Source organism: Nanorana parkeri, unplaced genomic scaffold (genome assembly GCF_000935625.1).
Source record: "Nanorana parkeri isolate BGI_ZX_2015 unplaced genomic scaffold, ASM93562v1 scaffold3, whole genome shotgun sequence".
NCBI classification, from domain to species: Eukaryota; Metazoa; Chordata; class Amphibia; order Anura; family Dicroglossidae; genus Nanorana; species Nanorana parkeri.
The window spans coordinates 4,538,077-4,557,107 of NW_017306271.1; the positions used below are offsets into that span (position 1 = coordinate 4,538,077).

General features: G+C 41.4%; 1 protein-coding gene across 1 annotated transcript in view; it reads right to left on the reverse strand.

Moving 5' to 3' along the window:
- Nucleotides 1-338: 338 nt before the first annotated feature.
- Nucleotides 339-19,031, reverse strand: part of BHLHA15 (basic helix-loop-helix family member a15) — a 33,193-nt gene continuing 14,500 nt past the window's right edge. Inside the window, exon 2 of the mRNA XM_018570955.1 lies at nucleotides 339-1,153. Coding sequence (XP_018426457.1) covers nucleotides 556-1,092 — 537 coding nt within the window. The 5' untranslated portion in view covers nucleotides 1,093-1,153 and the 3' untranslated portion in view covers nucleotides 339-555. The remainder of the gene's footprint in view (nucleotides 1,154-19,031) is intronic.

Here is a 19,031-nt window from a genome sequence, read left to right on the forward strand (position 1 = left end):
GACATGTTTCATAGGCCAGTGCAAACAGTGATGATGACCTGTTACCCAAGGCGCCTTTATTTTTATTGAATTTTACTTTAAATATTCGGAGTAGCGATCAAGTAACTATTAGTTGACATAAGGTAAAAAAAAATTGATTTTTTTTTATTTTGCAAATCAGATGCTACATCTATTTTTTTTTAAACATTGATTTTGTGACTGTTTGCCATTGAACTCATCAGTTTTTACATATATTTTTCAAATACACATATATTACAGAATTACCAACCACCCTACCCTACCTAAAAAGTCTAAATATTAAATTTCCCCTGCCACAATACCATAATCTACACCTATGTCTTACGTAAGTATCCCCAAAATAAAATCATATTTAACTTCAATTATCCGGAATGAAAACCTGAACTGATTTCTTGAACGGCTGTGTAAAGTGCTGGTGGGTGGACAAGCAATATATCTATATAATTGGTACACTGTAGTAGCAAAATGTTATTTTGAATATATCGTATTTCTGAGAATGTGCCTAGTATGAAAGTAAAAAAAAATATACCGGATTTATCAACTGCCCTGCCTAAAGCTGTGAATTTGTGTGGAGTATTTTTCTAAGTGTTCATCATTGTCCTCCTCTCCGTGTTGTTTCTGGTAATGCTTGTAAAACTTACTGCCATTGCGGCCAGAGCCAGTGTCCTGAACAGTGGGCAAGCATCCATTGGACATGTTCAGTATGGTAGAAGTTAATGTGTTGATGTAATTTTTAGCTAAAGTCAGCGTCTCAATTTTGGAGAGTTTCTTTTCTGCTCTGACGTGTGGAATGACCTCTCTAAGTGCTTGAAATGCATTGTTCAGTTTATGCATCCTTTGTCTTTCCCGTTCATTGCTCTCCAGTCTTCGGACACTATGTTCCTTCCCTTGTGACATCTGCCTTCTTTTCCTCGTGCTCTTCCCGGACTCCTGACTCTTCCCTTTACTCCTCTCTTTATACACAAAACACTTATCATTATCATCCTCACTTGACGTCTGCTGTGACACACTTTCATCCTCATCTTCCAGTTCAATCTCCAGCCTTCGTCTTGCTGCTCTTGTCTTCGTCTTCATTTTGCAGTAGAAGCAGGAGCGAAACTGACTGAAGCCCTTCTGGCTCTATGCATTAAAATTTCTGTGGAAAGCAGTATGAGAGAATCAGAAACAGTATCTTGAAACCTGGTAGCTGCTGTGAGAATTGCTGCACCTGTTTCAAGATGACAGCGCAGTTTCACAATTCAGCACCACAAAACAAATTTCTGTACCTAAAAGTTGTACATATGTGTACTTAGTACAACAGCATTACTGGTCCTGTAAGCCCTTCGTAACCCCACGTAATCAGGGCCATTACACAGTTTTACAATTGCAACAAAATTTGACATTTTGCAGTGTGTATGTATGTAGCTATATATATATATATATATATATATAAATAATAATAATAATTTTTCTTTATTATGTATATTGTATATATTTATATAATATATTTGTGTATTTCTACTTTTTCTAGGGACTGATTTGGCTATCTTCCGGTAGCATTTAAAACGATATTTACCATTTACAAAATCAATTATATAAAAGTTTGACAGAAAAGCAGTTTTGTTAAATCTGCCTATTTAAAGCAAAGTGACAGTACCTCTTAAAAAGCTATCTTCAAGGAAATTAAATGTTTTCCTTTGCAGTGGGGCTGCCCTCACACTAGAAGGGTTAAATGCTCCTTTATGCCTAGGGGACCAGAGTAAAGCACTTTTACTTACCTTATCCCCAGACACCCGGAAGTTGTTGCTCTCGCTCTTCTCCCCCTTCACTCTGGCTGTGGACTGTCAGTTGGACTTTAAGAGGCACTGCCACTTTGCTTTAAATGGGCAGATTATAGGAGGTTACTTTCATGTTTATTTTCATATTATAGTTTTTGTAAATTTCCCTGGAGTTGGGATTGAATAGCTACCCCCAGCAACATATACTTACTCATCTGGGTTTCCTAGCAACCTACCCACTCCACTGGAGACCTTGCTTTGTTGCTCTAACTGAGTGGGTCTCCTGGGTATGGGTGATCATTTGACCTTACCCATGTGACAGCCTGAGTGCCCAGTGCCCAGAACCAAACTCTGTCATGTGGGGGGAGTGAGCTTTGACACCATCCCACACAGGAGCTTACATAGGGTTGAACCCTGCAGTGTAGAGGTGGTGAGGGCAAGAGTAGGAATTGTTGAGTATACCTTGCTCGGGTGCTGACATTATCAGGCATTGAGCGCTTTTGTATGAAGATCCAAGTCACCACTTACTGGAGAGGTAGGTATTAAAAAGTGTATGTAAAGCCAAAACCTTTGTTTTAGTCTTGGATTGAATAGAGAAGGATTAAAAATGAGGTTATTTTTTACTGTCTGTCTCCTGCTAGTTAGATTCGCTTCCTGTCCTGGAGACCCAACAGAGAGTTCAAGGAAATCTCTGCAAACTTAGATGAATTCCTCTCTTAGACAGATTGTCCCCACTGGAAGATTTACCTTCACATGTTGTTCTCATGATAACGCTAAATGAATGGATTTCCTCCCACTTTCTGTCTCAGTAACAACCAGAAAGAAAAGAGGAGCACTTCCAATTAATTAGCCGCCGGCCAGACATTCCCTGGCCTGCAGCTGCATGTAAACAAAGGGTGTGATGCTTGTGCTGATGTAATTTACCTTATAAGGCCACGTATCTATTTAGTAAATATTGGCATGTAGAGATATAAGGTCAGTGACATCACCCGCCTGCAGCTGATAGGGCGACGTGGACGGAACTTCCTTTCATGTTTGGGAGGACCTCCTTCAGATTCAGAGGAGCTCAGGTTTGGACAGGGTTAGGTCCGAACCTAAACTTAACTCATTACTATTTAAGTAATAAATTTTATTTTGCAGGCAAAGTTTATATAACCTTTTTGCTGTAATGTCAGTGTTACTTTAAAGCTGAACTGCGGCCTTAAAACAAAACATTGCAGAAAGTTTTTTTTTTAACCCCAAGGACATGAGCTATGCAATCTAGTGCACCTATCCCTGCACCCATAAGAAGATGTTGGTGTGGGAGCAGATGTATTTGTGGACTTTAGTCCTACTTTTTTATATATTACCGCAGACATCTCAACTCTCCCGGAAGCTCCGGGAGTCTCCCGCTATTAGATAGCGGCTCCCGGCCGCCCGGGAGAGAAACATTTTCTCCCGGAAAGGTTTAATCTGCTCTATCAAGCAGATTAAACCTTTCCCTGCGATCGTTTTTTTTTTCTTTTCTGACATCGGGAGCCACGGCCCGACCGTCAGTCAGTAAAGAAAAAAAAAGGCATACGATTGCATAGCTAGATTCCTATTGGCTATTGCACTTGGCAATAGCCAATAGCAAACTAACTAATGCAAACGCCCACTGCTGCTGTCAATCAGCAGAGGGGGACCTGAATTTTTCTATCAGGTAGTTATTTATACAGCGCTGTCAATTTATGCAATATTTTACATATTATTCATTTGCATCAGTCCCTGCCCTCCAGGAGCAATGTGGAGTGTGCATAAGTGCTGCGAACTATATATCATTTTGTATGAGGCTGTGATAATACAAAGCAAGCATAGTGCTTTCACACAGCCTATGTAGCACTTGGGACCTAAAGCTAGTTGAGAGCCTTAAAGGAGAACTATGGGGTCAGTGTTTTTCCCCATAGTTCTCCTTAGGGTAACGGGAGGACACAAACTAGTGTCCTCCCGTTACCCTAAGCTCAGTATACCGCGAGCTACAGCTCGAGGTATACTGAGACGCCGGAGCGGATCCCGACTTAGATGACGGGATCCGCCCAGCTGCGTGAGTGACAGCTGGCTCTGCCTATCTAGAGGCAGAGCCAGCTGTACCCGCCCCCTCCCCCGTCCGTTCCGCCAGTCAGCGCTGGCAGATCGGAGCGGGGAGAGGGGAATCCAGCCCCTCCCCCTGTCACGGCAGAGAGCCGTGACAGGATCGAGAGGCGAGCGAACCCGGTATGTGTTCCCTCACCTCCCGATCTACTGAGCCGACCTGTGACAGTCTCATTGTCACAGGTCGGCTAGAACTATGAGGTGAGTGAAAAGCACTCCCCTCATAGTTCTCCTTTAAGAAAATACATTCAGGGGTAATAAACAGTACAATAGATGAAAGATGACTGCTGTAAAACAAGAAAGGTGAGACAAGTTATTATTATTATTATTATTAGGCACAATTGGATTTAAGTAGGGTACATTACAAATGTGACATTTCTCCTCTAGCGAATAGCTGTAAATACATGTTTAGGTTTTCTGGCGTTCAATGTGTTATTGAATAATGATTCTTAATCTGCAGACTGTGTATTCAGCACTGGAGCCTCATGAAACATGAGATCCATTGTGACAAATAAAGTGCAAATAGACATCAGTGAGTGCCACTGAGCTCTCAGCATATTTGTACAGGAGAGAGTGTTATAAAAGAGCCAGTGCTATTAAATGTGTTCTAAGGAAATGTAGTTTGTGTTTTCAGTGATGATGTGAGGGGCCTGAACAGAGGCAATTACATTATTGTAGAGCAGGGGTGCCCATTAGGTAGATCGTGATCTACCAGTAGCTCTCAAAGCTGATCCTGGTAGATCATGAAGGTTGTGAATGGTGGCCCCTATATTCCATTTTGGTATATTTATTTAGCTGTGCACACATGATTACCTATTAGCCTGAGCCTGCTGAGCCCAGCTCCCTGACACCTTTCTGGTGGATATTGGTGGTTGAAGTGCTATGTATTACATCAAAGAATATTACTTTACACAACCTGTTGCACTGCACTGTTTGCAAAATACAGCAAGGTGAGCCAGGAGAGAGAGAGGAGAGACAGCCAGGAAAGAGAGAGAGAGGAGAGACAGCCAGGAAAGAGAGAGAGAGGAGAGACAGCCAGGAAAGAGAGAGAGGAGAGACAGCCAGGAAAGAGAGAGAGGAGAGACAGCCAGGGGAGAGAGCAAGCAGAGACAGCCAAGAGAGCGAAGAGAGAGCCAGGAGAGAAAATGAGGAATGATAGCCAGGAGAGACAGCGAGGAGGATGAGCAAGGAGAGACAGCCAGGAAAGCGAGGAGAGGCAGCCAGGAGAAAGAGAGAGCGAGGAAGGTTTTTCTTTTTCGTTGGTAGATCTCATGTAGCTCGTCATTTGAAAAGTAGATCCCAACACAAAAAATTGTGGGCACCCCTGTTGTAGAGCATGGTCTGCCCAGTGACTCCAGAAAGAATCCTGTGTTCTCATTTCTGGGATTAGTACCTGTGGGCTGAATACAGCCAGATCCAGGTTCCCCTCAGCCAGGCTCAGGAGAGGAGATGGGAGATGGAAACACTGGAGGTGATAGATGTGGAATGACGCTGTCAGGGGCTGTTGTGAGGAGAGCTGAGCAATACAGACCCTTCAGTTCCTTACCTTTCAAAGTTGTGTAACTTCTCCATTACAAGCAGCCCACTCAGGCTCAAGTGGGGCCTGAGGGAGTGCTATAGATCCAGGCTGATAATTCCCAGGCCTTAAGGCACTATTCACACAGGATTCCTTTAGTCATTTTTGACTCATGATTAGATGGATTAAAAATAGACTGCAATGTATTCCTATGGGTGGCCGGATATAAGCAGTTGTGTGTCTGTGTACATTCGCTTACATTGGGGCCATTCAGGTCTGTTGGACCAAATGCAATAAGCTTGTGTCCAGGTCTGCTTTTGTGGACCTGACTGGATATGTGCAGATATAGGCTGACGCATGTCCATTTACATCCAACCCCAAATAGTGATCAAATGGGTCATTTTTTTCCTCCATCACACATGTCCTGGCTTGCAATAATTGATGAGCCAATGATTGTGAAATTATATCCAAGAATTCTATAGTGTCTGGTATGCCTAGTGAATGCAAATAAGGTTAGACAATGCAAATTAACGAAAACCCTGAAGAAAACAGAGAGAAGGGAATTAACCAAAACTGGAGCAGACAAAAACTGGAGCAGCTGTGCATGGCAACCAATCAGCTTCTACCTTTCATTTTCAAATCTTAACTGAACAAACTGAAGGGAGAAGCTGATTGGTTGCCATGCACAGCTGCTCCAGCTTTTGTCTGCTCCAGTTTTGATAAATTACTTTAAAGTCTACCTGTTTTGGATAGATTGTGGAAGTGTTAAAAAAAAAACCCTGTCAGGTTTGTATTACCAACTGGGTCCCTGCTAGGAAGATTCACCCTTTATGCTTGTTTTGGTGTCCATTGTTACCAGGGCAGAAATTGATGGGAAATCCAGAATTGTACAGTTTTCATCAGAGCATGAGGTAAGAGGAAATCTTCCAAGAGGGAAAGTTGTTGTGGAGACAGTTCCATTTAGAGAGATTTTCTTTCACCTCCTTTTGTGTCTCCATGACAAGAAGTAAAAGGTAATTTCTCATCGGGACATAGGCAGCAGGAAAAAAAAAACTGATAGGGGTTAATCTTTCCTTCTCTATCCAAAATGTATTTAAAAAAATAAGGATTGGCTAAATATAAGAAATTAAAGCTTGTGTTTTAGAATGGGCAATACAAGGACCAGGTCAGAATCTAGTCCTTTCTGAAGCAGGTAGCTCAAGCAAGATGTTAGAAAAACATACAATGCTGTTGTATATACCAGAAAGTCATCTAAACACTGTAGGTCTAACTTGTAGCTACTCAAATGGTCTAAAAATCTTTTGCATAGCTATTGATCCATTGAAACTGCAGGAACATTCGTTCTTTGCGAGTTTACCAGCTGTTGTGAGAATGGGTCATAAGTGAGTATTCTTAAGGTATTTTCTCTTTGGGTTGAATTTTATTAAAGATATAAATAACATGCTGTTGCTATTTCTCACACGCAGATGAAAGAAGCACTAGTATATTATGAATGGCCCCATCTATTCCAATAAAACTCATATGTGTTGCAAAGCAGTGATTAGATTTACTTATTTCATTTTGCAACATTGCTTCTATCTGCCAAAAGAAATCATCAGCACCAGTGTAGGTGATCATTATTTACAACACGTCTGTGGTAGTGTATGTACTTGCAACATAGTAATACCGGCGTTATTGGAATTGGCAGGACTATTCATAATGTATTAGTGCTCATTATTCTGCAAGTGAGCACAAGCACCAGCTGATTTATGTTATTTATAGTCTTATGAACATTCGACCACAAGAGAAAACACACTAAGAACAATTGATTCTGCCCAATTCTCACAACAGCTGGTTAATTCGCACAGAATGAACCTGCAGTTTCGCTGAAAAGAATAGCTATGCAGATTTTTTATGAGCAGATCCCAAAGTAGGGACCTCCTTTTATTGGGTTACCACCAATAAAAGGAGGTCATTCTAGTTACCACCAATAAAGAGGGTTCTACTAGTTATCACCAATAAAGAGGGTTCTACTAGTTATCACCAATAAAGGAGGTTCTACTAGTTACCACCAATAACGGGGATTCTTCTAGCTACCACCAATAAAGGAGGTTCTTCTAGTTACCACCAATAAAAAGGGTTCTATTAGTTACCACCAATAAAGAGGGTTCTACTAGTTACCACCAATAAAGGGTGTTCTTCTAGTTACCACTAATAAAGAGGGTTCTACTAGTTACAACTAATAAAGAGGGTTCTACTAGTTACCACCAATAAAGGAGGTTCTACTAGTTACCACCAATAAACGGGGTTCTACTAGTTACCACCAATAAACGGGGTTCTACTGGTTAAGAACAATAAAGGAGGTTCTTCTAGTTACCACCAATAAATGGGGTTCTACTAGTTAAGACCAATAAAGGAGGTTCTTCTAGTTACCACCAATAAGGGGGGGTTGTGCTAGTTACCCCCAATAAAGGGGGTTCTACTAGCTACCACGAATAAAGGGGGTTCTTCTAGTTAGCACCAATAAAGGGGGTTCTACTAGCTACCACCATTAAAGGAGGTTCTTCTAGTTACCACCAATAAGGGGGGTTGTGCTAGTTACCACCAATAAAAAAGGTTCTACTAGTTGTGAAATATATGAAAAGTGTACATGCACCTTTCATCATAACAAATGACATTTGATTTAATATTTTAATTTAAATAATTTGTTTAATAAAGATATGTAAAATGCCGTGTGTGCTATTGGTTATACAAGACTGTACTTTATAGTATTATTAGCAGTTAGGAGAAAATCAAACCTTTTAGGAGCCATTCCTACAGAAAATAAGACATTTTAAAGGGTCTATTCACTCATGTGTATTGTGGTAATGCGTGGTAAACCGATTTTGTGAACACGCATTACCATTACTTCCAGGTATATGTGTGTTGCGGTGCACAGTCATTCTTTTTGAATGGCACCCCGAGGCATGTATACAGCAAGTAAATCTGCACCTGTGCACCCCAACACGCAGATGTGAATGCCCTATGCATTGTGGTGCAGTGTGTTGTCAAAAATAGTGCAGGTGCATTTTTCATGCACTCAGGAGCACTGAGAGCCCATTCATGACAATGCAACACAATGCACAAGTGTGAATGGGCTCAAAAGGTTCACAGACTTCTCCTTACAATTGAACAGTGTAAAAAACAATAATTACATAACATTGGTTCCCTTGTTTGATTGGGAAATGTGCAAAAAAAAAGTTTTAGCACCTATGACTAAAGCTTCTTTCAGGAAACAAGTCACTAGCTGATAAGCACAAAGCTTTTGTGATATGGTAAGAGATTGATAAGCTTAACTGCTCTTACTGAGATGGGGGACATAGAAAACACGTTTTTATGAATCATTGCAGTTATTTGTTTTTAGTTTCAAAACTGCATTAGAAATCCAAACTGACTGTTTGCTAACATCAGCATCAGTTTATATTAGAGTTGTCATTGGAGAAATATCTGGGCTGCCATTGCTGATCTCATTTTAAAAATTCTAGCTGCCGTGCTGTGTTTGACTTCAATACCTCAGTGAGTTACTGATCTGGAGCAAGCCCCTGGGAGTCTGTGAAACAATTAGCATGAAACCCTCTTGCTCTTTATTTGTTTAGATTTTGACACCACAAAGCTAATTACTCACTCACCTATCATCTCTTGCCTCAGCTACTGCAACCTCCTTCTTGTTGGCCTACCTGTACACAGTCTATCCCCCCTTCAGTTTACCATGAATGCTGCTGCTAGACTGATCCCCCTCACCAACCATGCAGTGGCCGCCTCTCCTCTCTTCCAATCCCCCCAATGGCTTCCAAATGCGAAACACATAAAATTTAATATACTACAACATATACTTCAATAAACAACAACATACAAAGCCACCCACAACTCTGCCCCTGGCTATATCTCCAACCTCATCTCAAAATATCACCCAAACCGTCCTGTCCACTCCTCTCATGACCTCCTTCTCTTTAGCTCCCTCATCACCTCCTCTTGCCTCAGAACTTCTCCAGAGCCTCTCCCATCCTTTGGAACTCTCTACGCCAACCTATGCGGCTATCTCCTACTCTGCCTGCCTTTAGGTGACCCTGAAAAATCACCTCTTCAAGGAAGCCTATTCTACCTCCTCTTCAAACTACATCTACTCCTTCAATCAGCTTATCCCTCAGCTCACAGTTATTACCTTCTGTAGTATTTGCCCCTCCTTGTAGATTATAAACTCTCACGAGCAGAATCCATCTAAACCTTTTGTATGGTAATGTATTGTAGTTGTACGGTCTCACTATATTTTGTAAAGCGCTGCACAAACTGTTGGTGCTTTATAAATCTTGTATAATAATACAAATAATTTGGTGTTAATTAGTTATGAGGGGACATAAATAACAGAGAGCTGAAGTAAATACCTTCACATTGAAAACTTCTCCAGGGTGATAAGTGGCAAATGTTTAGAAAGAAATACTAAGATATGGACCATTTATTTCCGTCGGTGCAAGGTTTAAAAGATATTGTCATATGGTTTTTGACCAATATAAAGAAAGTAAGCATTTGACATCATTGTTGGTTCTGAACATCTGACTAGTCCTAGGTACCTCCATGTTTTTTAAGACTAAGTGTACGTCACATTAGTGATCTTGTCACTGGCAGCAAATCAACAACAATGGGATTACCAAAGAAAGCACTCACTTGTTCCTCTGGAGTTGCTCCCTTGCCAACCAAAACACTATAGAACTGGAGCCAAACCTAATTAGGTCAACCAGCAAGGACGTAACGCCATAGAAGTGCGTATTCACGCTGCACTCTAGACGGTCATGTTTCTGGCAAGTTGCTGCTAGCGGCAAGATCACCATGACATGATCCTTACTCTGCGTTCCTTAACCCCTTCACGACCCATGACGGGATAATCCCGTCTTGAATCCTCAAGGGGTTAAACAGACTCTGGCTTTACAGTAGAAGCGATTCCAAACCCTCCGATCTGCACCTCAATGGCTTATTTGGAGTGTAAAGGTGATACTAGGGGTATTTTGGACCCCCAGTATCCCCTTAAAGAGGACCTATCCCCACCAATATGCTATCACATGGGGGGCTTGTACGTTTTTTAAAATAATTTTACATAAATTAAATTGAAAAATAATAAAAAACATTTTTTTAAGTCCCCCGCGAGCATGTGCGTCGTCACATAAACACGCGTCGAGTGCGCCTACATACGAAAACGGACACTGCGCTACACATGGGTATCACCGCACACGCCAGAGTGAGAGCAATAATTCTAGGGCCAATATTTACGTGTATCTCTAAACTGATGACCTGTAGAGGCTTTTAAAGCGTTGTGAATGGGCTTTTTGGGGTACTGAATTCTGTTTCACAGACACACACAATTTTGAACCTTGGCATGTTGGGTATCTATTTACTCATTGTAACCTCACCTATAAAATAAAAAAGGTTTTATATGGTGTTTCGGGGCAATACATTTCACTTAAGTAAATTTTTCACAAACTTTTTTGTTTTGATAATAAGTTGCGCTAATGTCGCCAAACATAAAAATTTGCAACTGGCACCATTTTATTCTATAGGGTATTGGCTTTCAGAAAATATATAATGTTTGGGGGTTTTAAGTAACTTTCAGGCCTAAAATGTGGATTATAACATGTAAACAAAAAATTAAAAAAATGCCTTTGTCCTTAAGGGGTTAAAGTAACACCAAACGTTCCACAGTCTAAGCTTTTTACATTTTTCATGGCAACATACACATTCAAAGAGAAAGGAGGAAGCTTACACAAAAGCAAGGTTGGTTCAAGTCAAACATATCATGCAAGTCAGACTGGCCTCAACCCATTAATCGTAGATGTTAAATAATGTTCAGACTGTTGAAAGAGCATTCTTTCCTTGATATACACATGTAGGCACAGACCAAGCAAGTCAGACTGGCCTCAACCCATTAATCTAAGTAGTTATAAGAGTGATTTTAGTTGTTGCGAGAGCGATCTTTCCTTCTTTTATATACTGTACATGTAAGCATGTATACTTTGGGTGTGCATGTATATGTAAAGTACCAATATCCTTGTCACTGCAATGTTCTTATCTGACACACATGCAAACTATAGGCAACCTATTGAAACCATTGCAGCCTTGCCAAAATCCTTCTACCCTGGTCATAGTGCCCCCTTGTTATTACTGGCATTGGATGATGGGTAATGCAGTGGCGTAACAATAGCCATAGCGGCCCATGCGGCTGCTATGGGGCCTGGGGGTGGAAGGGGGCCCCAATAAGGATTGCAGAAGTTGCTGCTGTCACTGACATTATTAATCAAGAAGAGCTGACATAAGAAAGACCCCATCCAAACTTTGCTATGGGGCCCCATGATCTGTGGGTACACACCTGGGTTAATGATATACAATATATGGGCACCTGAACCCAAAAACAAGAATTTAGTATATTGCAGTTTACCAGTCCTTAAACGTGGTGGCTACATTCGTTTAATTTGTTTCAGGCTAAGAACATTTTTATTTTTTTTCAGAAATTCAGCGTCTTTGTCACTTCCTTTGAGCTGAAAAGAAAGCACAAACATCCTGATCTTTCATTAGTCTCATTAATGCACCATGTAATGAAGATGAACAAAGGCAGACATGTCCATCCTGTGTGACAACCATGGCTCCTTCTGTAGATACAGTGGAGGAATTAGTGTAGCCACAAAGGGACAGGAAGTGTGTTATTTACAGGATCACCAGGTGAAAATAAAGCCTGAAAAAAAGCAAACTACATCTAAGCCCTGATTAGATGCAATAAATTACATGTTTGGGGGGTTTAGATATGCTTTAATATTTGACATTGATGCCCCAAAGGGCTAAACTGTGGTGATTCCTCTCCTATTATTGCCTATTAGTAATCCAAACCAAATACAAATGTGTATTGGATGACATGTTTGTGATATGTTTTATGCCATATAACATCTTCACCATTTTTGTATCTGCTAGATTCTCATAGGAAACACAGTGCCGAGGGTGAATACTTTTATTAATAGATTGATTTATTCAATATAGCTGTGTGAAGAGCAAGGGTGATATGAAACCTGGTATTCTGGTTGGTCAATATGGATTATTGTGCTTTGCACATAACCCCTGAGTGATACCTTAATGAATAAGCCTGAAAGTTTAATTTTACCAAAAATATTTATCTTCTACAGATGTTTGAAACCAACAAACACCTGTCCTATTACTTGGTCCTTAAATGAATCTAAAAATGATAGAACACCGACAACCACGTGCACATTTGCATAGAGGTACTGGTTTCATGTAGTGTCAAAGGCTTTTGCTAAATAAAGTTGCATATGCAGAAAATATATTTTTAAAAGCCCACTTAATAAGCAAAGTTCACCAACCCAAAATAACCAATCAGCAAACTTACTTTATTGATCTGAGTGTTAAGAAATGAAATCCTATTGAGTGCTATGGGCTCCTGCCCTTGGCACATTTCAATCATTATTTGCACTACTTTATAACATAAGCTAAAACATATAACGCAGACTGGTCTTCAAATAAAACCAGGGCAATTCAATACATATGAAAATACATCATAGTTAATTAAATCTATATGTGAAAATGATCAGTAGATCAGGAGATGGGCAAATTAATTTATATGCAAATTTCAACTTGTATTGTAAGCGTAGAGCTTGGCCCAGTGTCTTAAAACATTCCAAGTCTCCCTACTGGTCCTTTATGGTTAAGGAATGGCCAATAGGGAGGCTGATGAGGCAAGAAGGGTTAGGCCAAGCTCAAATTATGGGGGTTGCCTTTGATGTCCTCCAATTGAAAATGCAAGTTGCTTGGTAGGTTTTGTTATCAACCAGCTCCAGTATTTAGTTCTCAAATATGTATGCAGATTGGAAAAGTCAGTAAAAAATGAAGCCATTAAAGCCCATTTCTGGGCAAACAAAAAAAGTACCCTTGCAGTTGAGTTACCATTGCAGTGGGGTTACTGCTCATTTTTGTCTAGGACTGGAGTAATTTACTCACCTGATTCCCGCTCCCGACCGCTTCCTAGGGGCTGCTAGACCAGTCCTCGGAGCCTAATTCCCCCTGGGCTCCAGTGTTCTAAGAACCGCTGACATCATCACATCTAATGCAGGTTCCATAGACCTACATTAGACATGAGGAGTCTACGAGTCGGAGCAGAGGGGAAGAAGAGGAGAGCACTGACTGTCGGGAAAACAGGGTTCAGGTAAGTAAATCTGCTTTACACCAGCCCCTAGACAAAAACAAGCACTTAGCCTTTGTAGTGCAGGGGTAGCCCCAGTGCAAAAGTACTTTATTTTTTTTTTGCCTAGTGATGGGTTTTATCATCAATGTCATAAGCCCGGGAACAAACAGGCAAGCAAGACGGCCTGATATTCAACCCCTCAATGTCCTCAATATGTCTTATTAAGTCTGAATGCAGAATACCCCTTGTCATGAGAGCACTAAATAATCTTGCAGCAGATAACTAGGAATGTGCAACTTGCTGTGTTCCTAGTTCTCAGACCTGCTGTCAAACAGAACAATTTGACAAGAGGGTTATTGTCAAGTTAACATTTGCATACTGACATTGGTTATCTTGATCTGGGCATCCAATCGTAGAAAAACTCTGGTCAACTGTGGTCTGGTCATGAAACATTTTCAGAAGGGGAGGTTAAAGATCTACAAATGTTATTAAAAGTTCCTTATTTATGTTTAGACATCCTAACATTTTCTTTATCACATTGATAATAGCATTTAAAAGATCTCCGGTCATAGGAGGGGCAAAAGGATCATTGTAAAATCCTAGGTTGCATTTTTTTTTTCTAAAAAGAGTTTTGGAAGGCTCACCCGGTGTTGTGATGAAAGAGGATTACAAATAAAATACAGATCACAATGCCCTCCTGATAGCTGAGCCAACAAACCTACTTGAAAAGCAAAGTCCAAAGCTGAACTTTGGAAACACACTGTGTGTTGGGATAAACACGAAATTCTACTTCTAGCAATTTAAAAGAGTGTCAATCCCTAGGTTCTTGGGTTCTTGGGTTCTGGGGTCCTCCAAAGCAGCCCTAAATTACTCTAAGTTGCCACATATATGATTTCTTCTTTGATTATCATCAAAGGAAATCGTATATATTATTTCATCTTTGTGATTGATAATGCTGCAGTTGAGAGCTTCTTTGTGGTGAGACTCGTCTTTGAAATTACACAGTCTGATATCATTATTAGGGTTGGGCTCGATGTTCGTGAGTTCGACTCGAACATCGCTAGTTTGTGTGTTGGCCGAACACACAAACTATCAGCGCATTCGGCGGGCTGTTCGCCTGCTGAACGCCCCGCAATGCACTGTGTGCATTGGAGAGCGATGACTGGCTAAAGCCTTGCACCTGACCACTGGTCAGGTGCAAGACTTTGCCCAATCAGGCCACAGGGAACTGTGAGAGCCATGATTGGGCAAAGTCATGATGACTCTGCCCAATTATGGCTCACCTGTTACAACTGTAAACAGTTGGGTGAAGCTAGCTGTCACTGCTAGCTCCACCCAATTGTTTATAAGTTGCCGGCTTCTGTCAAAATGCCATTCTGTGGCGGGTGTTCATCGCAGCGGACAAGGCGGCGGCCGTCGTTTAAAAAAAATTATTATTTCTATTTATATTGTCAAGTCGTCATCATGGACAACGCCGGACGCTGTGATTCACCCTGGATTACGTCGTTGGATCATTTTTTTTGGTTTGTTTTTGTGATAAAGGACTCATTAACAAGGGGGGGGGAGGCCGCATTAAAGGGGTACCCTGAGGTGAATAAGCCACCTGCCCACACCCCACGCAGATCAAGGGCTGGTATGGAGTTTTAGGGGGGACCCCACTCCCCCCCCACTTTTTAAGGTTCCTCCTTAAAAAGGGCATGGTATGACTTTAAGGGGGAACCCCCAAAAAACTTTTGTATTTTTTTTTTTTTTTTACATGGGGTCCCTCCTAAAATTCCTACCAGGCCTTAAAGGAGAACTATGGGGTTAGGGGTTAGGGCTTTTCTCCATAGTTCTCCTAAGGGTAACAGGAGGACACAAACTAGCGTCCTCCCCTCACCCTAGGCTCAGTATACAGCTCGCGTTATACTGAGACGCCGCAGCAGGAACGGATCCCGACAATTCTGTCTGAATCCACCCAGCTGCATGAGTGACAGCTGGCTCGGTCTATCTAGAGGTAGAGCCAGCTGTACCCGCCGTGAGTGACACTCACGGCTCTCTGCACGGATAGATCGAGAAGTGAGTGAGCGCCGGTATGTGTTCGCTCACTTCCCGATCTACTGAGCTGACCTGTGACAGTTTCATTGTCACAGGTCGGCTCAGATTATGAGGCTGAGTGAAAATCACTCGCCTCATAATTCTCCTTCAAGGGCCTGGAATTACTTAAGGGGAGCCTCACGCTTTTTTTTTTTTAAATCGGGTCCCTCTTAACAATCCTACCAGACCGAAAGGGTCTGCTATTGTTTGGGAGGGAGAACAGCACGCTTTAAAAAAAAAAACACATTTAATTTTTTTCTGTTGAAATGATATTTAAAGGAATTTTTCATTTTTATTGTTACCCTTTAAGTGATGTTAAAATCACTGCTCCTTTAAAAAGATTTTTTTTCCCCCATTGATTCCTGTCCCCCAGGGCAGTGCCCGGATCCCCATACACTTTTTATGGCCAATAACTTGCATGTAAGCCCTCTTAAAGGGGACAATTGTTTTTGAAAGTTCTACCCCCATAGACTTGCATTGAATTTAAACTTTTTGGGTGTTCTAAAGAACGAATTTGAACCAATCTCGGGCCTGTTTGACCCATCACCAATCATTATCACATATAAATTGAGTTTCAGCCAATATGATGGAGAGTTATTTTAGTCACTGCAAAACAGTTGAAGGCTCCCACATGTGCCGTTTGGCATCTGCTCAAGGACCAAGGACAAACCTGTTAACATTTGAAAACAACTTCTAGGGATGTTGCTGTCAAACCGGGAAATATATAACCATTAAGGAGTGAACATTTGGCAGACATAACTTGTCTTCCAACAAAACTTGACCACTGAATAATTTATACTCTGATGCACCCTACACCAGTGTTTCTCAACTTTTTTTTAAGCCACAGCACCCTTTGTACGGTATGCAAAATCTCGAGGCACCACTGTCTAAATGTAAAGAAAAAATTAAGAAACAATATGTGGTTCCTCCAAGATCCATACCAGACCCTCATCTGGGATAGGGGACTGGTATGGAGTTAAAGGGGGCACCCCATGCAAAAACGTGGGGTTCCCCTTTACATCAGAGTCTCCCCTCACATTAGGAGCCCCCTTTCACATCAGAGTTCCCCTTCCCATCAGGAGCCCCCTTTCAGTAGGAGTCCTCTTCATATCAGAGGCATTACACTGGGTAAAAAAAGCCAAAAAAGGCACCCAGGGTGCCACGACACCTTGGTTGAGAAAGGCTGTCCTAAACAGATAAAGGACAACATGCTTCCAACTCAACCTGATCACTTGGCGTGACCATCATAGACCACTGCTCATGATTGCATACCATTATTTTACTCTGTAGACATGTAGGGCACTACACTTCCCAAAGGAATCACTAGACATGGTCATCATACATATCTATTACAGACATTATACGCTCAATTCGCAAAGCGCAAAGCTAAAACACCAGGGAAAAAAATCTTTTTTTTTTAAATGACAGTTATGTTCTACGGAGTCCAATGAGATTTGAAAAGAACAGTCACAAGGCTAAATATAAGGATTCTCATCCTTGTGTAAAGCTTTGTGAATTGGGCCTATAGAAAACCCACCTTCTCAATATAATATGACCACCATGCACGTTCCTAGTGCAGGTTTAATTACAATGCGTACAAGTATACAACACCACATGTCCAACATAGCCTGATCATAGTCTTTTAAGGCCCCTTTCACATGGGCTTTCTGCTCAGGCACGCCTGTCAGTTTTTCAGGCAGATCTGATTGGAAGCCCAATGTTACTCCATGGGCAGTCAGATCTAAATAGATGGGAATCCATTTCTATCCAGTTGCCCTGGCCCTGCAGGGTCCGGGAAAAAAAATGGATCAAAGTTCTGTTTCGATGGACCTGACCATGTCAGATCAGGGATAATCTGATGTAAACGGACACATGTCTGTTTAAATCCAATTCCCCATAGACCAACATGGGTCTGGTAATTCCAGTGGTTGGACACGGATGTCACCGTTTCGTTCAGCAAGGGATTCGTGCACGGATCGCCACCTGATCGGACCATGTGAAAGGGGCCTAACATTGTGTGCTGACATGAACACTGCAGCTCCTAACATGAATAACACCATTAGAAATTATAGTAGTAGATGAGAAAAACAATTGCTATGGATCACTTGGATTTCAGCCCATGTACATTATCCATTAGATACTCGTCCCCTATGAACAATGATGTAGATTCGTTGTGATTCTTTCAATTTCTCTAGATTTACAGCTAGATTCAGCGGTTGCTACTGGTGTGATAATCCAGATTCAGCTACATAATTGATTACAGAGATTCGACATGTCAGCCATCTAACTATAATTAAGAAGGTCAGCAATTGTAGACTGCATGTTTCTTTAACAACCTATTTCTCATCACATCATTTTACAGGTAAGGCAATAAATCATTGGCCAAGCTAAACATTAAAAGGAGCGACACAAGAGACTGACAATGACTTTGCCAAGCAGGAGAGATATATAACTTGCCTAAAACAATGCTGGATTAGTGACTTTTCCGGATTGCATGGATTAGTGAGGGCCAACCTATGTCAACACACAAATGTACATGAACATTATTTTGAACTAAAAGCAAAGTATACTTCCACTGCCAACACTCTCATCTCAAGTCAGGTACACACTTCAGCCCAAACCTTATTTTTAGTTTAAGATTGGGTGGGAAAGGTTCAGATCTTCTCTCTGGTTTTAAATGCTTTCTAGGTTGCTCATATTGAGTAAATTTCCCTCTAAATCCTGTGCTGACACCGGTCACCTGGACAGAATGTAAGGGGGAAAGTGCCCCACAAGGGAAAGAAAAAATTATAAAAAACAGGTTATAACCTTTCCCCACTTAACTGAGCTTGTTATATTTCTCTCTGTGTCTCTGCTGGGGAGATTTACCTTCACTTCCTCTTCTAACACCCTTCACAGGAAATGGTAAATCTGTCCAGCAGGGAGAAATAAAAACTTGATAGAGGGTTTTATACTCTACAAATCTTTCAAAGCCCAGTTCTGTCCAAATAAAAATGGCATTTGCAGTGGGACTACCCCCTTGCTGCAAGGGTTAAGTGCTCATTCTTGTCTAAGGGCTGGAGTAAAGCAGATTTACTTACCTGATCCCCGCTCCCCAGGTGGTCAGTGTTCTCCTTTTCTCCCCATCCGCTCTGGCTGGTGGACTGTTTTTGGGCGTCATCATGTCTAATGCAGGACTGTGAAACCTACAGTAGATGTAATGACATCCGTAGTGCTTAGACCACCAGAGCTCAGGGCAGAAAAGGCAGTGAGGGACCGGTCTAACAGCCCTGAGGGAGCCAGTGTGAGCGTGGATCAGGTAAGTAAATCTGCTTTACTCCAGCCATAGGTAAAAAATGAGCCCTAAAAATATAATTAAACCTTG